This window comes from Stigmatopora argus, chromosome 11 (genome assembly GCF_051989625.1).
Source record: "Stigmatopora argus isolate UIUO_Sarg chromosome 11, RoL_Sarg_1.0, whole genome shotgun sequence".
Classification (NCBI taxonomy): domain Eukaryota; kingdom Metazoa; phylum Chordata; class Actinopteri; order Syngnathiformes; family Syngnathidae; genus Stigmatopora; species Stigmatopora argus.
In genome coordinates, this window is record NC_135397.1 from 7,136,131 (window position 1) to 7,162,113 (window position 25,983).

The 25,983-nt window shown below is 38.5% G+C and overlaps 1 protein-coding gene across 2 annotated transcripts in view; it reads left to right on the plus strand.

The window, feature by feature from the left end:
- Positions 1-25,983, plus strand: part of cdh23 (cadherin-related 23) — a 102,639-nt gene that overhangs the window by 44,166 nt on the left and 32,490 nt on the right. For both annotated transcript variants that reach the window (XM_077612592.1, XM_077612591.1), the window contains exons 10-24: positions 4,087-4,199; positions 5,982-6,170; positions 8,324-8,473; positions 8,800-8,958; positions 15,481-15,545; positions 15,918-16,155; positions 17,788-17,893; positions 18,106-18,233; positions 19,530-19,602; positions 20,956-21,072; positions 21,183-21,295; positions 21,767-21,874; positions 23,582-23,771; positions 24,624-24,769; positions 25,512-25,731. In XM_077612592.1, the coding sequence (XP_077468718.1) occupies positions 4,087-4,199; positions 5,982-6,170; positions 8,324-8,473; positions 8,800-8,958; positions 15,481-15,545; positions 15,918-16,155; positions 17,788-17,893; positions 18,106-18,233; positions 19,530-19,602; positions 20,956-21,072; positions 21,183-21,295; positions 21,767-21,874; positions 23,582-23,771; positions 24,624-24,769; positions 25,512-25,731 (2,115 nt within the window). The remainder of the gene's footprint in view (positions 1-4,086; positions 4,200-5,981; positions 6,171-8,323; positions 8,474-8,799; positions 8,959-15,480; positions 15,546-15,917; positions 16,156-17,787; positions 17,894-18,105; positions 18,234-19,529; positions 19,603-20,955; positions 21,073-21,182; positions 21,296-21,766; positions 21,875-23,581; positions 23,772-24,623; positions 24,770-25,511; positions 25,732-25,983) is intronic.

Here is a 25,983-nt window from a genome sequence, read left to right on the forward strand (position 1 = left end):
GGTTCAAAGCAATGAAAGTAATAGCTGAATGCTTAGTATCGTGTTCTCAGTTTTCATGTTGGGTCAAAGGACAAGTTAATAAATAGCAATATCACACACTTAAACACAATTTAAATGACACTTGCTTGATCGGTAATTCTTTGAAGTATTTAATTATGCAAACCATGGATTTCCTAGACCTATTATAAGGAAGAAAATAATGTTTACCACTTATGAGCACATCCCTTTTGTGACATCAGCCATACTCACTGATAAATACTGCCACAAATGCATTTTCAAGTGCATGTCAATTTATCAAACAAGATTGTTTCAGTTGGGGTGCCACACACAGATCTGTTTATTATATGCACCTAATTATAACAGTATTTCTGTTACTATCCATCCAAACTCAAATGCACATAAATTTTGTAACTACACACGTTACCATGGGAACAAGCTTGACAAGAAAAGTTCTTTAAAACAGATGTCAGTGAAGTGGGCTGAGGAGCCTGGACATTAAATGGCATACAGACCTTGTGAATGCAGCCTGTCCTCTTCACCTGCCTGATGCCCCAGGCAGTTTCACTGGCATGAATATATTTTCTACCCTCTCTGAGAGGGTACAATATTCTTGTATTGTGGTCAAAATATTTCCATAGTCATATACATGTCATGTACCTACATTGGGAAAGATTGTGTGAAGGAACTCTCATCCATCCTCGCTGAAGGCAAGGTAAATACTGATTATGTGCTAATTACGATAAGGGATGAGTGTAGGGTAGCTGTCTTCCTTACATAAGTGGAAATGAACCCTTTCGGATAGCTGCTGGTCAAAAGGGGAGAATATGGCCGCAGTGCCCTGTGCAATTTGTCTACTGGTCAGAGCACTCTGACAGGCTTGCGTCCTTTATTGCGAGAGCAGCCCTCAGTCAGCCTTGATCATTTTACCTTGTTAACTCTTCCACAGAGTTTGGAAAAGTACTATTTTCATTTCCATGACAAGTGATCCGAACTATGCCAATTCAGGTTTATGTTCGAGCTAATCTGTCTTTCCTTTAATAATACCTCATGTATAGTGAACACCCCAGCTGAAATGATATCTGGCTAAAACACGGGGACTCTTTCAGTCTTGTTCGTCAACCCAAGCTTTATCTTCTTAATTATATTATTGCAGCCGCTGTTGCAATTATAAAGAACGAGAATAGACTCCATGTACATTTCCTGCAGAAATGATAAGTATATGAGCAGCATGTTATTTTAAAAAGTAGATGACACTATAGGAGTCAATGTATATACTGAACAACAATAGGGCATGAAATCAATGTTAATTATCTAATTATAACAATATAGTGTAGTAGAAACATATCACATGTATGATATTTAATTATTCTTTGACCTTAACTGGTAAAAAGTCCACTATATTCCAGACTGACTGAGCAAAAGCCTTCTCAGATTATTGCAATAGAATTTGTAAAGAGACAAGAGCCCCATTTCTCTACACAATGTTGAATAGCCAATAAGCCTGAAATAATTCTCTGTCACATTTATCCTTTTGCCCCTCCCTCAGCATACCTTTTGGCCCCAATCCAGGTTAATTACCTTGGGGCTCAAATGGAGCTGTCTTCTTCTGTCTCCACACTTGCCCTGTGCTCTTTCTTTTGAAGCTTCCCTGCTCTCTTTTCAGATTTACAGGGCAATATTAGAGCAGCAAATGGGGAGTTGGGAACACAGACAAGGGTTAATCTGTTGACCCTCGCTATTGTGCACTCTGGACTTAGCATCTGGGCGTAGTACTGTATTTCTGCTCTGCTATGCTACAAAACGATCTGAGGCGAATGATTCCTAATCCTTCAAAGAACAGCTCAAGGTTCATTATAAGCCTGCACGTGAAAAGAATAGCAAAGTACAGAAATCTTTCTATAGTTGGAGCACATCCCCAGAAGGCAACGCAATATTGACAAACCAGGCAAATTGGTAGTCTTTTTTTAAGTTCAGATACAATGACTGATAAGACTTTTATTTCAGGAACTCTTTTATTTCAATTGGAAAGCTGTGCTTGTTCGTCATTTAACAATAATCTTTCGACAATATGAGTCCAAAATTAGAGTTGTGTGCGTGTGTGTAAAACATTGTACAGTGGTACACTTTGTTAAAATGAAGGCAATACAAACAAAGGCATTTTAGAAAACACGCCTTTGGAAAGGCTACGCTACGAAAAAAAAACTTAATTTCAAAGAACAAATAAACCAAGAGACATCACACTTTGTTTGAAATTGAACCAAACTAAAGGCATGCGAGGGTTGTTTGATTTTACCAAACAGTGAGTGCATCTGAAGCTGTTTAGCAATCTGTATCCCCTGAAGTGTATCCTAGATGACTCAAGGTGAAAAGACCTTGGATTTATCACCTGTCAATCACAGAGCTGACACATTAGGACAAACTACTATTATAACATGTTTGCACCTAAATGATTTTTATCATTTGTTGAACAGTTTTGACAGCGTAAGGAAACCATATGGGTCAATTTCATGAGTCACTGCTGTTTTCTATGGAAATTTTGTAAAGAAAATAGTAGTGGACCACAGTAAATACACTTATTCTTTTAACAGTAAAGACACCAACAGTTACAAATACTGAAACCACATTTCTCTCTGGCATGTACTTTTAACTAACAATTCTGCAAAGCACAGCGTTGAGCACAATGTACAAAACGATTAGTAATTTAATTGTATCCTTTTCTTGGTGTAGAAATTTATGGCAGCGCTGAAGGTCTGCATGCTGTAAATACTGACATGCTGTATTTTTATCGCTATATGTGCAACTTTTTTTGTACAAGGAGTGAATCGTTTTTGCTGAGTATGTTTGCACAGTATCTATTTTAGCATACACAATGTGTTAGGAAGGAGTTTGTGTGCTGTCCGCTGGTCAGCTGAGAATGTATTGATATAAGACATAAGTGAATTAGCTGCAGTTGGACTTGACTTCCAGGGTTATTTCATTCAGCTCACTCTGCTCTATTGTTTGCATTCTTATTGAGTAGATGTTCTAGATAGCATTCACAGGTACGGCTTTGCCTATCTGCAGATTGCATAGGGGCTTCTCTGACTCTCCAACAAATACATAGTAGGGCTCTCAAAATGAATTACAATAAAAGTGGGTAGTGAATAGTACTACGGTGTACTGTATTGTGTCTGCGACCGGCAGAGTGATTGCAATTGGGACATTTACTCGATCCGGCTGGGAAAATAATCCGTTCAAACAAGATGGAATAGAAAGTTTGTTGGTAGTTTATTTTAACGTGTTTTGGCAACATTCAAAAACTTTGATAATTTGTAACTGTTAGAGTTATTTTGGGTACTATTATATATGTGCGTACAACGAAGAAATATTAATCATGTGTATGTGTGGAATGTTAATCATATGTATATGTGAAATATCAATCATTATAAGCTTGACAAACGCTTAGTATAATTGTTACCGAAGGACACTCCCCCCTGCAGCTGACTTTTGACCTTAATTGTGTTGCTTGGGTTAAACGCTTATGTAATTATTTTGAATAAGATAACCTTAATTGTTTTGATTCTAAATGCAACTAAATGGACAGGAGAGGATTGGTTTCTTTAGAATGATCTGTGACGAGGACGAGTCAGGATTGATTCTCTTGCAAGATCACGCTGGATTATGTGCCCCGATGTCTTTCTTATATCTATTAATGAACCTACCAGTAACAAAGTTAGAATGATGGTCAAACATCAAGGATTTTGGTGAACCTGCACTAGGCAATAAATCGGGTGCATTTCCCTGGTATAAAATAAATCTGGCAAAGAAAGTGCAGTAAAGAAAGGGGCTTGGAGAGTGAGCGTCGAAACAAGGGTATGCAGTGTGAACAGGTTAGAAGTGCTGGGTCAGCCTAAGGTGAGGCGAAGAAAGGCAGAGCAGTAGAAACTACATCCATATTGCATGAAAGAGAAATCCACCACCTTTCCCTTCCAGAGACTCCGTGCAGAATCCCAGGGGTTTTGTTGAATTAAGGACCACGCCAGTCCCGTTTGCCTCTCTGACTTTCTTTTTCTCTCTCAATCTCCATCCTTACGTTCCTCCAACCAGGGAACACCAACAGTGTTTTTTCCCTGGACTACATCAGCGGGGCCCTGACAGTGAATGGTCAGCTGGACAGAGAAAACCCACTCTACTCAGCAGGCTTCACTCTGACTGTCAAGGTGAGTTGATAAATGAGGAGTCATGGAGTCCATGTAGTATGGGAATAACGTGGCAAAATTCAGGCGTATGTGCTTTGTTCGGAAACCTTCCGAACATTTAAATACCAGCTACAATTTGGGATGTCCCCGAACCTATTACGAGATCAGGAAGCGATCGCATAATTTCCACACGATCGGAATCAGGTGACTCATCCTGAATGAAGTACAATTAGAATATTACTAAAATTGACGTTAGTGAAGATGGAAGAAATTATGACAATACATGATTTTTGTCATTTTAGAGATCAACAGATCTCCGACTATGTACTTTCCAGTGACTTTGTTAGAATTCTGGAAGTCTAAATATTCACTCGCAAGGTCAAAAGTTCATCTCCCACATGTAGACTGATGGATAATGTGCTACTGCACAATTGTCAACCCCATAATGTGCCCAGGCATTTGTGATTTGATCCTTTTGATAATGTCCCTTTTGCAGGTTTGCGAACGGTAAACAGCCTGCAGTCTGTCCAGGGAGGGTTTGCAGAAGTAGCACAAGATAAAGGGATAGGATTTAATGCCCTCGCCAATGTGAAGGGCTCTTATGTTGCTCCCTCCCTCTCTTCTTTGTCCTCCTTTTTTGAAGTAGATGCTGTATCTCAATTCATCTGTCCCCACCCTGAGCCTTAAGTGTATCACACTTGCCTTTGCACACCCACTATCTCCTCAACTTCCAACCTCTTGTTTTCTTTGCTATTTTCCATAATTTCTTTTCAGCCGCTATTTTGCGCAGAGTAGTTTTCAGCGTCCAAGAGAGTTTATGAAATGGATGTCGAAGATATACAATCAAAGTGCTTTAGCCATCATGTGACTGCAATGTTGAAGTGTAAAGTTCAATGTTATTTTGAGTCAAATCCTTTGTACTTGAGCTTCAAAACGAGAGGGCTTAAATATTTTAAGATTTGCATATATATATATATATATATATATATATATATATATATATATATATATATATATTCATTTAATGTAAAAGTTCTCTCTCTCACACTTTTTCTGGTTTAATTCAAAAGGTGATAATTTCAAATGTATACCATTTGCAGTTCATCTTTTTAAATTAATAGATAGAAATCCATAATCATATAGCAGAAAATCAGCAAAAGTGAAAGTACTAAAAACCTTTCACCCAAAAAAGTGTTTATAAGATATAGAATCCCCCAAAACTATGCTTATGGTGCTATTGATTTTTTTTTTTTAGAAAACAGGGTAATACAACTAATTTTTTCACTTCAGGCTAGATAATGCTAAGATTATGAAGGCAAATATACATTGGAATGATTATGAGTACACAATCTTTATTATCTGGGTGCTAGCGGTATGCTCTAGCGCGTGTAGCTGATCTCTATCAATCAAACCATAGAAAGACCAAATCCATTTCTATCTTTCTCCACCCCCCTCCCTTTTTCATTGTAAAAGCTCCAATACTCAGACAGCCAGAGAGAGAGATTGTGTAATTAGGTCTTCTCAATTGGACTATTTTCTCTTAAATCTCATTGTGTCTGGGAGTGTACTGGTCTCCATGTGGGGGTCGTCCTTTGGCCTCACTTTGAGCCCTCTGAGGCTCCTGAGTTTATATATATATATTTTTTTTTTATGATTCGATAAATGAAAAGCTGTAAATGCCTGTCTCGATTGTGTGCTGACAGATTCCATTAGAAATTACATTTACTGTGACGTATTGTCTTTTTGTATTCCTTTCGTTATGGCTCTCTTTACAATGGCTGCTTCATTGGTGGCCACCTAAAGGCCACCGAGCTGAAGGAAGATCGCAGTCCATCAGACGCCACGGTTAGGACCACCTTCACCATCCTGCTTATTGACAAGAATGACAATGCCCCAAAGTTCAACAGTTCAGAGTACCGTGTCCGCATCACTGAGCTCGCCCAGGTGGGATTTGCTCTGCCCCTCTTCATCCAAGCCGAAGACAAGGATGAGGTGGGTTGATCATTATCATTGCAGCCCACCACAATGTTGACTTGATTCTGCTGCCCTCCAATAGCAATCACTCAGACATTCTTAAACAGCACATCTAGTGTCCCTGCCACTTTACTGTTAGCTTTATCTTCTAATCAGTCAATCAAAACACATGCACGCTCAGTTCCCCTTAAGCTTTCCTTCACTCCGTCTCTCTCTTTCTCAAAGGCTGCGCACGAACCCGAAACCCGCACATTGGACTTGGACACAATTTAATTTGCTCTGGAATAGATGGGACAGGGCATCAAATTATGCCTAACGAGGAAAATCAATCACCCAGGGTACAGATAAGCAGAAAGCTAGTCAACTCTGATTGATATAGGCACAGAAGCAGGCAGGGTGGAATTTGTCAGAAAGCTACAAGTCAACGGGGATGGCGGGGAGAGATGGCAAAGAGAACAAAGGCCGTGAAATTAGGTCAGAAAAAGTTTCAAAAAGCGTCGACTTGTAAACACGAGTGTTGCACCGGAATATTTTTTTGGCCGCCAAGACCGACCGACACTCGGTTGTGTCGTATCAGGTGATCCCACTACATGTATTTTTAAAAAGATATATATTTTTTCTCTCAAGATTATATTCAATATTAGTATTAGTGTCCGTGCAACACTAGTAATGATAGCCATGAATGAATGAATTTTCAGGCCAATCATTCTTGTGTACATACTATAGGGAAGGACAATGAACATAGTCCAATATGGCAAAGATTTGTTAGTATTTCAACAAAACCATCCAGACCAGATCAATACGGAAGAATGAAAAGCTCAGACATCCATGCCTTTGATGCATTAGTTTCTGATGCAAGAGCATGTTTTTGAGGTAATTTCTTTTTGTTTTGATTTGCTGTCTGGATCTGCTAAAGCGCACATGTCCGTAAATGATGGGAAAACTCATTCACACTCTGCTACACCTACGTTGGAATCTTTCAATTCCTGTAGTCAAGGGAATTATACGCAGATGTTTTATTTTTTTAAGACTATGACACAAGTGGTAGTTACCCCCTCTCTGGTGCTTTTTCTGGTCGTTGGTTCCTCCCTCCGTTCTTCTGCTCGGCTGGCGTCTGTAAAACTTTTTTATTTATTTATTTTTATTTTGCTGGAACCTGTCAACAAACTTTGTGGATGTCACTACTGACAGGGTACTTTTATCAGGGGCTTCTAAAGGCTGAAGTAAATGGACGAGCAATTATTTTTATGGGCAGTTTGAGGTGACATCCCTGCATATTGGATGGTCTTTTAAATAGGAGCCATCAGCCACAATGGTTATCACACGGATAAAAACAAAAACAAGGGGGCTATTTGAGCTGCCAGCAAAATATCAAGTGACCAGAGCAACAATCTTCCTCTGTCTGCCATGAAGGTGATGCAACCGGCTGCCCAGCAGCTTTTTTTAAGACGACAGAGGATACTTTCTTGGCTCAAGGCATCTACTGACATCTCATGCAGTCATTTTGACCCTAACACTTGATGTATATTCATGCTCTTCTACTTGAGGGATTATCAATGTTTCAAAGACAGACTAAGGCATTAGCTGCTCTTTTTAGAGGTTATTTGGAATTTTAGGTCTGCTCGAAAAGGAAATATTTCCACAGCAGTGAATACTAGTTGTGCAGTGCCAACACTTGAGCCACCTCAATAGTTGTTTTCTTACTAAAGAGTCAGAAGCATTTTGTGAGCCATAACTAAATCCCCAATGTGCGTTTCTGTATTTAGGTTGATAGTCACGGTTGTCATCAGCCATCACAGCATCTTTTTCTACTCTTAAACTGTTCTAAAATGTACTAAAACAAACACAATCCTACACTTTGATTTGTGTCCAAATATAGAAATAATAAGTGAACATTTTCTATGGAGATTCTCCAAATTAAATATCCTTGAAAACTTGCCGAACAAGCAAAAAGCAACAAATAAGATGCAACTGGTTGAAAGATAATAATGGCTTCATTTTTTTAACTACTCTTGAAAACTAAACCTTGTTGTCAGAAGATTTTTTTAACCAATTACTATAATTATAATAATAATAAGCAATGATTTTATTGCCTGTGTTCACTGACTATATCAATTTCTGTCCTCTTTTACACTTCAATCCATTTTTCTCTCTTGTACTTCCTGTGGCAGGGGGTGAACAGCATGTTCCAAGTGTTCCTGACAGGGAACAATTCAGAATACTTTACCATCTCCCCTACGTCTGTACAAGGGCGTGCCGACATCAGGATGAGGGTTGCGATGCCTCTAGACTACGAGCGCATCCGCAGATACAGTTTTTCTGTAAGTATAAAGACATTTCACCTTTTATTCAAGATCAGTGTAAATGTGGTAACTAGATACATTCCTCTGCTTGGTATTCAAACTAATTTTCAACATTATAACTCTATATAAGGCATGTAACTATTTTGGTAATTGAAAAATTAAATAACAAAGTCCTGGTGTCCACATATGTGAAGATTGAATTTTTGGTCATCACTTTGATATGACATCCCGCCTCGCTCCAAGAACACCCCAAAGCCGATTTATTTTTTTAAATGTCATAGTATTTATGTATACATAATGAGTGTCCTATGAATAGTTAATGATTAGTTTGACTCTCTTTCCAGCTCTACGCCAATGAGTCCATGTCCGATCATGTGGGATTCGCCCGCATTTATATCGACCTTATCAATGAGAACGATAACAGACCCATCTTCAGCAAATCTCTCTACAATATCAGCCTCCCTGAAAATACACCTACTGGGACCTCACTCCTTCGAATCCTGGTGAGTATTAACAGAGCACACAGCTTGGTCAATACTGAATGCCAAATCTTAATGAAGATCACATACCAACTAGGTAGTAAACCTTTGTATCCATCTGTTGCCATTCGTACAAGTCGCCATTTCCTTTATCAGTTTTCTTTCAGATTAGTAGGAGCCTAGCTACGAGACTAAATTCATATTCTTTCCTCAGCATGGCTAAACCACGGGAAGTCATGTTTTTAACTACCATGATTTGTATGGCTTATCGCGTATCCCAAATGTACGATGTGATATAAACCACATCCTTATCGGGGAATCAGTATTAGAGCTCCATTCGCTAGCTATCGAGGCATCAGTGTTTAAAAAAAAGTATATCACACAATATTTCAGAATATTATAATCAGTGATATAAATTCAAAATCCACTCCAAAAAGGGGATTTATATCATGAAAGTAGAATTGGGGGTGGAAAACAACAACAGCAGACTGTATTATTATTCATTGCCAGTCACCACAACAAGCCACACCTACATTTCATTTAATTCAAGTGCAAAACTCAGTGTGAAAATCAATAGTGTTTATAGACTTGTGCTCATGAAATGGAGATTGCAGGGCAACGCAATACCCGATAAGTCTAACTGATATTGGCCTTGTGTGGCCTACCTGAGAATGTGGGCTACTGATTATAGAATGAGCAGGGTTTAAAGTGAAAAAGACGGGGTCTCACGGTGAGGTCTTCATAGGCATTTCGATGGAGACATATTCACCACCAGATGAGGATGTTCATTTTCTGACCCACCCAAATACACATTCATGACACGGAAGACACAATCTACACAATAAACAGATGTTGCCCACTCAAGGCAAACTCTTCACTAAGAGATGGAAATGGAAATAAACTCAGACACGCACACACAACGAGGCAGCACGCGATCTCCTTCAACTCCCTCAAAGTCAACACATGGCTAAAATGAGAGAGTGTCATTGTAGGCTTTGCTCTATTAGTTAGCCCACATGATTACAATCTATTATAGAGGGTGTGTGTTTGTCCAGTAATGTGTTTGCACAGATTTGTTTACCAGCGAGTCTCTGTCATAATTTAGTTCATTAGTAATTTAGACAGTGAGTTACAACTGTTGTGATGCAATGAATGCGCCAGGCAGTTTATATTCATGCCGCCGTCTTATTTAACAAGTGACTGTCACCCTCTCATGTCTTTGTGGTGATCGGTAGGTAAAACCGACAGAAGGCAGAAGTTATGTATGCGGTTTCACGCATTTGTTTCCATTTAAGAGTTTGAGCTACTAGACTACATCAAGATGAAAATTTGGGAATTGTAGTATTTTCAACTCTACTCACTTTTATTTCTCAAGCAAAATACAAATATAAACCACATCTATGGCAAGCAAGCTGTTGTACATACAAAGATTGAGTAGAAAGCATGAAACAATATGATAACTACCATTGGTATATTCCGTGGGCCAACAAAAATGAACAGCAAATGGCTACGAGGCCTTATTTTGGACATCCCTGGTGTATTGTCACTATACACCATATAACTTTGTTGTGTCTCATTCATTGTCCTCCATGGCTTATTTTGTCTAAATGTGTTGAGAGACGCAAAGGCGTCAAATGGCTGGTAGGTGCAAGAAAAAGATGCCAAAGGATTTTTATTACAAAACAACAATAATGACTCATTTTAATGTGCTGCATGTCCAGACATATAATATCTATATACAATGACTTGTTGCCAAACTGAATGGCCTCTCACTTAAAAAGGCAAGGCGTAATGACTTGAAACAACTTTGTTTTGCAAGGTTTTATATATTTTCATTTTCTTTTGATATTTTACCAGGCATATTTAGATTTCCCTCTATTTCTAAACATGCTAAAAATCACAGATCAACAAATGTGTTATGTGGCTTGTTTTTAACAACATTCACAGGTCTGAATTTGTCTATAACTGTAGTCATTCAGCATAGACTGGCATAAATTGGTTAAAAAATGAAGGATTGTTGATTTTTGAGAATTTACCTTGGGTATACTCCGTAAATTATATACATTTTGGTGGTTAAGAGAGCCATACAATATGTTCTATGCTATTTCACATGGGCGTTTGACATCAGAATGAACGTGTTGAATTATTGTCAGGAGATATGTGCATTTCTGTAGCTGAGAATTGCCCCAGTGCTCTAGAGAAAGAAGTTCGAAAAGGGTATAGTCTGGACTGTCTGGCTTGGCTAATGTTTATACAATGCTTTATAACTATGCTAATTAGAATTGTGCATGTTGTTGCCAGCTCTTCTCAAAAGTGCCCAATAAGCAATCTGATAATGTTGCTGAAAGGCTCGGTTTAGGTTAATATTCATTGCTCATCTGATCAGAGCTGATGTACAGAGGTAGCTGATGTATTTTGTAGTGCCCACTCTTGCATCCCCATGGACACTTATGCCAAACACACAAGTTCACGCACACACAAACAGAACTGTTTAATATTTATGCTTTGCGGTGTTACTTATCTGTATAAATATTTATTGTGATTTACTCTTCGGTCTGTGTACATTCCTCTCTCACTTCATCTCTTTGTTTCTTTTTTTTTTCTTTTTACTCTTGGGCCATTAGGAGCTTTAATGTTGGGAAATAATAATTTTGCAATTTGTTTAAGGGATGGCTTCTTCAATCTTCATGGGGCTTTCTAACTAGGGGACTGCTTTACGGCTGTTGACTTTTGGCTATTTCGGGGGTAAGATTGGTCCCTTATTTGGTTTGACATAATAGTTTTTAGATTGGTCAGTCTTTTGGTTGGTTTGTCATTAAAGTGGGCTGGTGGGTCAGTAGGTTGGTCAGTCTCTTGGTTGTTTGGTGGACCCAGGTCCCGATATGCTACATCAGGGGTAGGGAACCTATGGCTCGGGAGCCACATGTGGCTCTTTTGATGGGTGCATATGGCTCTGAGCTAAAATATGGAAACCGGTGATGAGAGAAAAGAGTCCCGAACGCACCAATAGGAACGTCACGTCGGTACTATGGCATTGATTTTTTTTTTTATCATTAGTCTTCTGCATTCATTCTCTCATTGATACTCATTGAACTCATTGACATTCATTGATTAGCAACAGCTTAACAATGTTGTCAAAATAATTAAGAGACTTTTTGTACTTTGAAAATTGTAAAGTGACTGAAAAAAATTGCACATTTTCATGTGTTTTGACTTTTAAATTGTGATTATGGCTCTCAAGGAATAATATTTGTAAATAGGAATTGTTTATGGCTCTCTCTTTCAAAAAGGTTCCCGACCCCTGTGCTACATGAAAAGTAATAAAATTTATTCTGGCAGTGACACGTATATTTAAATAAATTGGAAAAAGTCTGTGTAAAGATCACTTTCCAGGGTTAAAAGAAAAAGGGGAAAAAAAGCTTATCTGTTACAAGTTGTGACAAGGCCTCACCCATACACACACAGGCAATACCGCTGAAATAAATTGAATGACATGCTGTTTAATCACATGACATGTTACCTTTCAAAGAACACCCCTGTCCCAGTTATGGCTGTATGTTAAACATGTCTATTGTGCCGGTGTCATCTCTTGACGTCGGTTGTGCTCCCTCATCATTCAGCGATCCTGCAGCTACCACTTTGTCCTTTTTATTCCGCGTGCGTCTTCAGTGTAGTCACAACTCTCTAATCTCATTCCTTCATCATTGAGGACAGACGCAGAAAGAGAGGGGGAGGATGAAGGCCTTTCAGCAACAGCAAGCTGCCAGCTGCTTTAAGCCTTTTCACTGGCAGCTCAAGCTGGATCTCCAGTTTGTGCGTCCAAAACAGTCCCCCACCTTTTTTTTTTACTGCCTTTCTTTACTTTTGATTTAAAGACTATTTTTTCCCACTTCATATGTGCTTAGAATAATTATAGCCAGCTAAACCTAAAAGTGGACAATTTCCAATTGCCACTGTAAATGCAAGCAAAGAAACGATACAGTACTGCGAAATGTAATGTAATTTACACATTGCAGACAATAATGCCTGTGTGACAGCGTCAATCAAAATCTAGAGTTTAGTTTGTCATCTAAAACAATGTTAATTTGATGTCAACATAATGAAAAAAAGTTTTTTTACTCCACAAATCACCTAATTTAGTGGTCTATGGATGCTGTATCGTTTATGACGCAACTTCCGTTGTTTTTATGGTCCTGTTAGTGGGTTTTTTTTTCAGTGCTTTCAAAACTACAAAAGATGTATGTACTATATGTATATCACACCTAATGCCGCCATTATCAGGCGTGCACAGGTTCTTATGTATCAAGAGACATGCACACATACTATAAGTGTGTTTGCCTGCTGGCCTCCACTCTCTGATGGAAAGAAACACATCATTTAACCAAGCTGGTCAACTGAAAACTAATTTCTCTTTTGTAGTTAGTGCCTGAGGCCCTGTGGGGGTTTTTAGAGTTTATATTGGCAATCAGCAGCTCACTGACTTTTTGTGCATTAACTCCTCAACAACTTTTTTGAAAAGAATGCTGACTGTAATGCTTTAGTGCAGTGGATATTTTAGCCGTTTTGCATTGACAGTGCACTTGTCAAATCACCGAAACATTTGCATTTTCCTAAATTGAATAACTTAACTAAATAATAAATGGCCAAGCTATTTTCAACTATACTTAAAAATGGTTTTGTTTATTTTTGTTTTATTGTTAAATAGTTGATTTTTTTAATGACATTACCATGTAGAGGAAAAAATCTTAACTTGACCAAATTTTCGGTGTAGTAAGCTTTGTTTTTTGGTTTTAATGGTGGTCTTTTCAATATTATATACAATATAAAATATTTTTGCCAAAATGAAGAATAGGTATTTATCATTTTATTAGTTTCATTTCTTATTCATGTTACAATCTTGCAAGATTTTTTTTTCATTGGTGTTTCGGTAGTTAAACAGAACTCTAGTATTTTGTTTAAAAGAAACTAATATGTATAGTCTACTGTATATGAACAGACATAAAGCTAAAGGATATTCACTGCTCATTCATCAGGTTTTAATTTACTCATAAATGTAAAAAAAGCCATCTATTTATTACAATAAAAAGATTGGTCTAATTTTAAATTCCAATCCAACCAATGTCACTGGCCTTTTTAAGTTTTGAATGGAAAGCTCAATTAATCAAGCTAACTAAGAACATCTTTTCACAGTGTAGCTGAAATTATTATTATAAACCATTGGTGTTAATTCACCACTTATTTTTTGGAATCATTTTTCAAAGAACTCAAATGATGAATAATGCATAAGTTAAGATCCTGCACAAAATGATCTTTACCGCCCCCAAAAGTGGGCTCTTATGCATCCCAAGTTGAAAGTCTTTGGCTTGCAGTTGGCAAAGTGACTTGTCCACACTGTCATGATGGTTGTTCAGAGAATGGGCGTTAATGACTGATAGGGGGGAAAGAAAAGATGGCTATCGCCTTTACTTTTTAACCTCGAACCCCTCGCTCGCTCTCTCCTTTTCTGTCGCTGAGGCAAGAGGGGCACTATAGCTCCCCAGAGGAGCTTCTGTCGCATCCTCGATAGCTGTCACGCTAACACCCCCACTGCTATCATTGCAGCACTTATGGGCCTGTCACTCACCTGAGAGAGAGTGAGCAAAGGAGAGACTGAAGCATCAAGGGGAAACAGTGTGCATAGCAGATAGGTAGAGGGAGTGCATGGGTAGAATGTGAGAAGGGGGCAGGGGGGGCATTTATGCGGTGAGAGGGGGGTAAAGACAGAAGGAATGGGGGAAAATAAAGGAGTGGGAGAAGGAAAGGTGAGTAGTATCTCCCAAATAGAGAGGAAGAGGGTGAGTTGAGTTATGTGGAAGGATGAGCTCTGCAAGAAATAGCAGATGAAGGCTCAGAGGTTAATAAAAGTACCTGACTGGAGTTTTAAAGACTTCTTATGTATTTGGTGTCCCTCCTTGCAAGTTAGGAGCATGTGCTTCAGTGCATTCGACAACAAAGGGATTTGGACGTTAATAAAGAAACATTGATTTACCATCCGGGATGATGTGGAGGAAGCTCTGTGAAATTATACGCTTCAGTTAGTCTGGTGACTTGGGAAGAAACAATGAGATTTGGAGCCTTTAAATTACCTCCCGAACGGAAAATGATTTCGGTGTATTGTTCATTCTTGGATTGTCTTTTTTTTAACCTTAGCTCATCAAGGATCATCACAGTCTGCAGGATTTTTGAAACTATTACACTTTTATTCATTATCCTAACCCTAACCCTCACACAAATAGCTTTACTAATAGGGCAAAAACATGTCTGCCAAATGTTCAGTTAACCACCTTTTTGGGGAGTTTTAAAGTCAAAATAGCCACATAGTTTGTGCAGGGACATTGTTTATTCAAATTTGTCATGTTGTCCAAAAAGTATCTAGTTATGAACCAAGTCCGAACTGCATATACCAAGAGTAGTTTGTGTTTCTATTTCATCTATTCATTAATGAAAATGAATTACATTTTGACAATCACAATTCTTGAATTTTGCTTCTTTATTTTTATCACGCAGGCCACAGATGGAGACCTTGGCACATTTGGTATTGTGCGGTACTTCTTCAGCGATGATCCAGACCAGTAAGATTCATCTAAATATACATTACACAGTATCATAAGATTTTAGCTTTAATCCTGCTATAGCAAAAAAAAACACGGGTATCTAAACGAGAGGAGGCGGGGAGAATATTTCTGCTCATCTAAAATGTTTAATATTACACAAATTAAAATACAGACAAATTGAAATTTTGGAGCTTCTGATTTTGCTCGGGGCATACTTGGTGACTTTCCCAAAGTAATCTCAGCAATCAGTTTATGTTCCTTCACTCATTAATGTACTCCACACTTCACCGGTGCAACCATCAGAGTCTGAACAAACAATTTAATTCCCCCTCTTTCAAATCATTGTAGAAACTGCAATCTTGTAGCAACAAAAATTGTGCTGTCTTGCAGATTTTCCTTAGATGCTGAGACAGGCTGGGTAATTCTGCGAGCCAGTTTGGATTATGAATTGATGCGTCGATTTACACTGACTGTGCTGGCGAGGGACGGGGGAGGAGAGGAGACCACCGGGAGAATCCGCGTCAACGTGCTAGACGTAAACGACAACCCACCACTCTTCCAGAAGGAGGTGTACGTAGGCTCTTTAAGAGAGAACGAGCAGGCTGTCCAGCCTGTTGCCAGAGTCCGGGTGAGTGGTTAAAAAAACTAATATGAAGGATGGAGATTTGGAATTAAGATCAGTAGGTTAAATTCAATTGAATACATAGATGTTCCCTGGTGACAGGTTCATTAATAGATATACTTTAATAAAAGGAAGGACATCAGAGCACAAAATCCAGCGTTAACTTGCAAGTGAGAATCCATCCTGACTCGTCCCTGTCACGGATCATTCTAAAGAAAGACATCCTCTTCCGTCCATTTAGTTGCATTAGAATCAAAAACAATTAAGGTTATCTTATTCAAAATAATTGTATAAGCGTCTAACCGAATAACACAATTAAGGTCAAATAACAACTGCAACAACAATTGCATATCAGGTCTTCAAAACAACAATTAAGGTCGAGAACCAAAAACAACTGCATAAGAATTTAAACAAGCAAGCCTCCATCAAGCAAACAATTCCATATTAAGTGAAACGAGCAACACTATTTTAAAACAATATGCGAGTATTTTCGGAAGTCGATTCAATTATCGCCATCTGCTCCGGAATCCAAGTCAAAGCAATTTAAGAGTCCTTCACAGATCTTCATTGCGAACCCAGATCAACAGTCCTCGGAACCCGGGACTGGGTGAGCTGTCAAGTCAATAGTCCTCGGATCAGGGCAAAACAATTAAACGTCCTCGGAGCCAGCTGCAGGGGGAAGTGTCCTTCAGTAACAGTTATACTGAGCGTTTGTCTGCTTATAATGATTAATATTTCACATATAATCATTAATATTTCAAGCACATTTATAATAGTACCCAAAATAACCCCAACATTACAGATGTGTATTTGTGCACACTCTATCCAAGAAGAACAGACTGACCTGGTGTGTTGGCTGTTCATCAATGCCACACAAAAGCCGGAGGTGCACAGGCACAATGGTAACTAATGGCTCAGCACTTCCTTTGATTGTGCCCTTAAGAAAAAGCCTATTACATGGCCCGTAGTGGTGGGTCCAGCGTTGGCTTTCCATTCCACAGTTCACAGCGGCGGCTTGTGTTTTACACAGCAGGACATCAGACGATTACTTGGTTCAACGGCTGCCTCACTCTATTTGATTAGTCCCAGCGAACCTCAAATGCTTCGGTTATTAATAAGAAGCCCGGAAGGAAACGGGAAGCCGCATGTCGCCAAACCCGAGTCAGCAATTTGCCCTGAATCAGACCTTGGCTTGCTCACGACATATCACCCTGTTTCACTTAAATGGGTTGTTAGGCAAACTACCAGTAGTATACTGAAGTAGCTGATATGTTACGATAGGCAATAGATTTTGTTGTTGTTTGGGTTTTGTTGCCTGTAGTCATCCTTGTTTGAATGGCTTTAAATCAAAGGGACATTGGTAAGGTCCGGTATATATAAAAGCAGCTGAATGAATCATCTTTAAATTCAGCCAAAACCAAATTAATGAGGGAGTGTTATCACTGTCGTTGTTGTGTATCAGGCTTGGAAACCTTTCATTTGGCCGCTCTTAAGATGAGTTGGCGTTCTAATACCCTGGCTACTACTAGCCGGAATCAGCTTAAATGTTGACAAAACATGTTGGCACTGTTTTTATTTTGAAACACTTTTTTTCCACTCGAAACTATAGATTTCTTTTGCACATTCTGTTGCCCGCAGGCTGCCGATGAGGATTCTCCTCCCAACAACTTCATCACATACACCATCATTTCAGCGTCCGCTTTCCCTGATTACTTCAGTATCATCATGGTGGAAGGCTATGCAGGTGTGCTTGTCTTTGTCAATATAGGTCAAGTTTAAACACAATTTGGGACAGCTGACTTAACGGCGATGACTATGCCTTAGTCCATTGATATAAAAATATGTGAATTCTCATCTAATGTTGCTAAAGAGATCATAATCATGTTGTTATTCTAAAACATCTTGCTGAAGGTTTTCATCAATGAAGAGATCTTTACTTTCTCTTTCCATCATCAGTGATCAGTGTAACCAAGCCTCTGGACTACGAAAAGGTCCCAAATGGAAGGATTCATCTGAAAGTGATGGCCAGAGATGGAGGAAATCCGGCGCTTAACAATACTGTCATTGTCACAGTGGAGGTTATTGTGAGTATACCATCACAGAGATACTAATATTCAACAAAGAGAAATGAAAAAAATAGTCAAATTGTCATTCCTGAATATACACTGGGGCTGTTTTGGGTCATGTTTGGTCTGTGTGTTGTTTAATTCGATCAAAATAGTGGTTAACGCTGGATATTTTGAAACTGTGGCTAGTCTTTTTATAAATGTCTTTTATTTTTATATGAAACAGTGGTAACAGTGTTCAGAGGGATCTTAGGAGTCCTGAGGGTGTCCTGGGTCTCCACCACATTTGCACATGCACATTACAACAGAGACATGAACCTTTTGGCCTTTTGATGGTCAAGGGGGAAATCTTGAAACTAAAAAGAGCATATGAATAAACCTACATACTCAATATAAGAAACAAAAGTCATAACGAGGTCAGAGGGGAAAGTAAAAAAAAAAGTTTCAAAAACTTCCAGAGTCTAAAATCTGAAATAATCCTTGAAAAAGCCAACTGTTCATTTTTCACAGTATAATTGTGTCAATGTTTTATATGAAGACAATCTATGGAGGCGGATTAGGCGTCCATGGTGATAGCCTGTTGGTATGTAGATTCTGTGATGGGAAAATTGCTGTTTTTTTACTGCGATATGAAAACTGACAGGGAAATATGATCATAATTTTTCATTCCCCCAATGTGTTACTCGATTACTCTTTCCATCCTCCGTCTTCTCCAGTGTTGTGACTCATCTCAGTGTTTAATCACTTAATGACAGCATCACACACAAAGCAATGTAACATGGAGACTGTAAAAAAACTGTCTTTCACAGTTTCTGAAGTGTTTGCCTCTCACAAAGTGGAAAGCCTCATTAGTGATAACCATAAGAAATGTAGTTGTGACAAAAAAAGAGTGAAATACCATGAGTGGGAGGCTCGTAGATATGGAAAAGCAGAAGTAAATTTAAAGGATGGTGCTGATCCAAAATAACTATAGAGATTCATAATTCTCACATTTATTTTCAGATTTTGTGAGTCTTTCTGATGGGACTATTTTTAGGATTTCCACTGCCATTGTGTAATTTCATAATTTGGTGTACATATTTATAGCCTTGTAGATTACACACGAGGGATGTACAAAATGATCTAGCTTCTAAGTGAAAGTGGCCTTTTTTGTGCATCACAAATATTTTTAATTCTGGAAACGCTAATAGTTTGCCCCCAAGGGAAAGATAACAAGGTCTTAAATTTTCAATGTTGACATCTTGTTTTTCAACATGTCCAGTATTATGATTGTTCCCTTCACTGAGCAGCTGTTTATGTTTATATCGCTTCCAGGATGAAAATGACAACCCCCCAAAGTTCAGCAAGCCGTCTTACATTGTCAAGATTCCAGAAAACATAAATGCAGGTGAGTGAACCTTTTACTAATACGTACTTCCTGTTAAGTGCTTTACTGGTCTATGCAATATACAAAACCATACATAAATAAATTATATCGTTGCCTCCGTCTTGTGCTTTAGGTTTTGCTTTTTTTCTTTATTTTTTTCTTTCAATTGTCTTCAAGCCCATACCGTATCATTTGTTTAGATTGTGTGCGTTCAAATAGTCCAAATGCTGGCTATTGACTATTCAAAGCTAAATCACTGGCTGCTATATTCATTTTCATGCATGCAGTCAGAGAAGTCTTTTATCCCAGACATTAGATTAGCTTCCACTTGCTAGAGGGAAATGAGATATTTGCCTGCCCCCTTTCTCTTGCTCTGTTGCTCTCTTTCTTTCTTTTTTTCTTGAGATCCTGCTTCGGCTCTGGACACTTTTTGTCTCCAAGATTATTTGAGGAACCGTATTGCTGACTATCCTCGGCCAATGTTTAGATTGAGGACTATGGCCGAAGTGCCTGGGTTTGAGCAAATGACCCATTGGTTCTTGTTGCAAGGCAGTGTTCAGTGGCCGGACCTCATTGTGTTTATTGATCAGGCCTGTGCCAGTTATCACACGTGCCAAACAAGATGATGGATTACCAATCCAAGAGCCCATCGGTTCTAAAACAATGGAGTTGTGGAGGAAACCTTCTCTCTAGTATCCATTCAATATTTCACATTATTATTCAGAGACTTTTACTATTGGTCGTCACACCAGCTGACATGGTGCCTGTTGGCCAGCAGAAGAACAAGGTTATAGTTTTTAAAATAATAATCGGACATTGGCTTTATCATCATCAATGACTCGACAAAAGCCTAATCGTCATCCTACCCGAGCTGCGTATGACGAAATTGGTAGTGCTTCTCCATAAGGTGCGTTTTCCCAGCAAAAGACCAAAATAAGTGATAAAATAACTAATAAGTAAATATATAAATATATATAAATATAAATAAATAATAAGATTGGTCAACGAAGTGCCAGTGCGGTCATATTGCTTGTAATTCCTTCCCACTCGGGTTAACGCTGCATATACATTTCCAGGTTTTCGCCCAAGGGTCACACTTGCGTACTTGGCGAACAACCAAAGTACATATTTATAATACTTGGTAATTATATTCATGAATGAAATATTGACAGATGTGATGAAAATTCAGCAATAATATTCATATTGGATGTTTGCGACAAACAATAACCTGTGAATGCATAAGAAAACATATTTTGCTCATTTGCTATTCATTATAACATCTGGTTAAAGGTCTTCATACTTGACTGTCACTTCAAGCCATTTCTCGAATACGGGATAAATAAAGTTATCCAATCTAATCCAATGTCTCCACAGGAGCTACAGTGCTGGTTGTCAAAGCCACCGATTTGGATGCCTCTCGGGAGTTTGGTCAGGACTCGCTCATCTACTCTCTAGAAGGTTCCTCCCAGTTTCGTCTGAACTCTCGCTCGGGTATGTTTGCATGTGGGTCTATATTCTAAAAAACAGGATCATTTTTATATCTCCAAAGTGAATCTTAACACGCTTGTTAAATTTGGTAACATCTTTCATTTGTGGCTCAGGAGAAATCACCACTACAGCCTTGCTGGACCGAGAACTGAAGTTGGAATACATCCTCATCGTCAGAGCTGTTGATGGAGGAGTGGGCCCGCAACAGAAGACTGGCATTGCCACGGTAATTGCGCACAAACACATGATCGCTTCCAAAGCAGTTTCCCAAACGTCACATTGAAATATTTTACTCAAGACCTTGCTTGATCCACTTTTTGTAGCAATTACAGACACTAATATTTTGTTCCCTTTATTTCTTTTTCTAATTTTGGCTCCGTGCTTTTGAATCGTTGTGTCACTAAAAGATAAACTGACCCTTCAGTCTTAGGCCGATGGCTTTTGAGAACCGTTTTATTTTATTTTTTAATATTAAGGATGTCTCTGAACTCTACTATTCTTTGTCGCATTTATTTTCCCCTCTATTCTGACTATGGTAACTACTGCTGCAAAATGTCACCATATGCTTATCTTATAATTATAAAACTTTTCTTCTAATTAAAATGTCAATAAATTGCACCATGGTGTCTTAAAGTGGATGCATTTCATTGACTGCGGCGACCTACTTTTCAATTTCTATTTCCCCACTTTTGCATAGGTGAATATTACCATATTGGACATTAATGACAATCCGCCCCAGTGGCAAGATGAACCATACCATGCCAACGTGGTGGAGATGAGCCCAATCAACACGGACGTCGTCACGGTGAGTGTGCCACGCCCATTTTGACCACACTGGAAGCCTTGTTTATTGGCCATCCAACAGAATGCAAGTTCAGTTCTTGGCGTTTGGTTTGTAACTTGGATTAAAGAACATTCAATCAAACAATACATGGAAAACTATATTACACGTACTCGCTAGCTAGTTTCAGCTCCGCGAGCGTACACGGACAAATTGCCCTCGTGGTGTAGGTCATCGCAAAGTAAACGCGTGAATATTGCCCCTAAACTCTCTCATTGTCCTGCTGGTGTCTTTGGCTCCGTGCTGTTGGAAATTAAGCCCTGATCATTCATTAATTAAAGAGTCGTCGCTGAGTGTAATTAAGGGAGTCCGATTGCTAATTAAAATGTAGCCTGCAGTCATACACGTTGCAAATTATTCAGCTGCGAGGCAGGAGAATGAGAGCCCATCTTAAAAAGAGACCAATGGAGGACTAGGAAAGAACAATGCAAATATTGACTTTTAAAAAGGTTTGCTTTCCGACTTTGGTTATCTGTGGCCTAAGGCTTTGCGATATGGCCTTGAAATGAAAAAAAACAACAATTTAAAAATAATAATAAAATAAAATCCAGTTATCATTTTTACGGGGCCCGGTGGATGAGTGGATAGTGTGTTGGCCTCACAGTTCTGGGTTTGAAGGCATATAAGTTAAGATAAAACTACTTCTTTTTTTAAAAATCCCCCCCCCCCCCCCCCCCAAAAAAAAAATTGCTCATCTAACTTTGCTCTTTTGAGTTACAATTTTTTTTCAAAAGGTCTCATGGAAATGGGACTTTATTCTGATAGAGGCAGCATGCAATAGATTGTGAAAATTAAACCCTTTTCTATTAATGCATACAAAAAGATTAATTCAATCAAACCAATAATGAAGTGAAAGTTGTTTGTATACATGTAAAATTGCTAAATGTCTTCTGGGGCCCCCAAAACAAATTAATTATTACCCAAATGACCATTTTACAGTCATCTTCTGCTTTCACGGTAGAAAAAGGACCATTATCTATGATTAAATGTTTTATTTATTTTGAGCAAATATTACCCTTTTTTAATGAGTTGGAAAAAGCACTCCTAGAAATTGCCCAAATCATCTCCACACCCAATAAGCCACTTTAAATGCTAAGAACATATAAATAATAAGTCAATAATTTCACCTCTTAATAGGGAGCCAGCAAATATGGTTCAATTTTCAGCTCAATCTCTTCCAATGTGTGGCCATCAATTAACTAGTATTTTAACTAATTTTGACTTCCTCACCTTTTTGTTTTCAGTTGCTTATCAATAGGCCTCGACTTTGCCTTCTTACTACGTCGCCTTAATAATTAAATACCTGAAAAACCTTTGTTCCTCTAATGACCAATTAAGCATTTTCTGGCATTTTTAGTCAGCGCATTAAATAATTGATCAGCTCTTTAAAACCCAGCGAATGCTTAAGCCGGGCTAAATGCATTCATCTCCTAAAGAGACATCTCCATTTTTCTTATTACCAATTGCTGCGAGGGAGCACTCGCCAGTCGGTGTGCGCTGGTGGGTGACTCCGAAGGTGAGGTGGGGGGGTGCACTTGATGCATTTTATCATTTCAGTCCTACGGTCAACTGTCAGTTTTACTTGTTAAGCACACTTTTATTAGAACGGCAATAAGTGAAGTCAAAGCTGATCAAAAATAGAATATCGATGTCATTCTCCCGTCCGTCCAGGTGCTGGCGTTGGACCCTGACAACGGGCAGAATGGGACAGTGGTGTACAGCATCAGCACTGAAAACCCATTCTACACCATAAACGGCAACTCTGGGAAAATCCGCACCAGTGGGGTCACACTGGACCGAGAAAGCTCGGACCCGAGGGTCACCATGCTCATGAGGACCATCGTCATATCTGCCGTTGACCGTGAGTACTCACGTCTTGACGTCCATGTAAAGCAGGGGTGTCAAACCCAGTTTGGTTGGTGGGCCACATTCATGGTGACCAGATCTCATGTAGGCCGGACCATTTTAGATAAAATATTTAGATTTTTTTTTATTATAAATGGATTAAAAGAACTGGATTTAAAGCCCTGAATATTCCGTTTTTTATAGATCTAAAACAATGTTTATTTTAGCTTTTTTTTAATATATTTTTAGATTTTACAAAATGATTTTTGAACTAAAAACACAGAAAAAATGATTAAAAATTACAATTATTGATTTAAAAGGGGGGAAATCAGGAAATTTAATATACATCTATACTATACTAATATTTAGATTTTTTTTATTATAAATGGATTAAAAGCCATGAATATTCAGTTTTTTATATATCTAAAACATGTTTATTTTAGCTTTTTTTAATATATATTTTTCGATTTTACAAAATGATTTTTGAACTAAAAACAGAAAAAAAATGATTAAAAAATTACAATTGATTTAAAAGGGGGAAAATCAGGAAATTTAATATACATCTATACTCTTCATTTTAATTTGATCCTAAAACAGAAAGTCGGCCCTCATGATTTACTTTCCCGGGCCACACAAAATGATCCGGCGGGCCAGATTTGGCCCCCGGGCCGCCACTTTGACACATGTGATGTAAAGCAAGCATCGGTGACTTTACGGCACCCTGAGACGAGGGCTCAGTTCTGGGTGATTAGTGTCTATTTTCGAGCCCCAGTCCTTAAGTTTTATGCTGAGTGTGAAACGTTTTATTGTGCATGATAAATTTCCTTGACAAGCCAACGCGTTTATGTTTCTCTGGCGTCCTCTGTAGGTGGTCGACCTCCCCTGCGTGCATCAGCAAGCGCAACAGTGTTTGTCAACCTGTTAGATCTCAATGACAACGACCCAGCCTTTGTCAACCTCCCATTTATGGCTGAAGTACCTGAGGGACTCCCAATTGGTTCGTCGGTGTTTAAGGTACCATTTAGGGATAAATGTTATTTCTTTATTGGGTTTTCAGTTAGAGCTTAATTATCTTCCATCACTGTTCTATACTACTATGGAATATAATGCAACTGTGTATGATCTGGAGTACATCAGATTTAAAATAAATAAATACATTAAAAAAATATCACACCCACCCACAATATTGTTTGAGTTGTAAAAAAAAAAAAAACATGGTGGAGACCAGTTTTGGATTCTGCACCCAAAAAAAGCATGTCAAAACCTGAGACATTTTTTTTTCTTCCAAAATTGTTACACCATGTTTTGAAGTGCATTAAAAAAAGAAAGGAGAAGCAGAAAGGAGTAGTGTTACTTCTTGTATAATAATGTCAAAACAAATGTTGTTGATATAGCGTTATACACACTTCCAGTTACTGTTCTACTTTGTGGTGGTGAACTTTACCACAGCTCAAATACAGAGTTTTAGCTGATGTAGGAGCAATATTAAGATAATACATGACTGTGTTAGTGGCTGAATTTTTGATGCAGCTCTTCATGGAGTTGGTTCTGAGGGAAATGTAAATGATGAGTGCAAATATGATGATTAAGTCTGGATCACACTATGATCCAACTTTGTTCTCGGAGTAGTATTAAACAACAGCGTTTAATTGGAAAACTTCAGAAAAAGGGGAAATTGCAAAAAAAAGGAATAATAAATTCCATGTTTGTCCTTTTGCTGTCCCCTGCCACATTGATATTCCCTTTCTTCATTTAGGTTCAAGTGGAGGACCCAGATCAGGATAAGAATGGTTTAATTACAATGGCATTACAAATGGGTATGCCTCGTTTGGACTTTTACCTGAACACTTCTACTGGCGTTCTCGCGTCATCTGCAACCCTCGATCGGGAACAGATTGGACAATATCATTTGAGGATTATAGCCTACGATGCAGGAAAGTTTCCTCGCACTTCAACTTCAACGCTCACCGTCACTGGTGAGTGTCGAAATGTATCTTGCAATAAGAATTTCACTTCATTTCCCTTCACACTCCTGATATCATAGAAATGAAACTATTGAAGCATTTTATGAATACATTTTCACTGTCGGAAAGGGTTTGGCTCTTGAAATTTCATTTATTATGAATTCACCGAGAGAGACGCTACTACCTCCTGAAATGTGACATTTTATGATAAATACAAACAATTTTCTTCAACATTTGCCTTCGCATGATATCTCTGTGCCAATT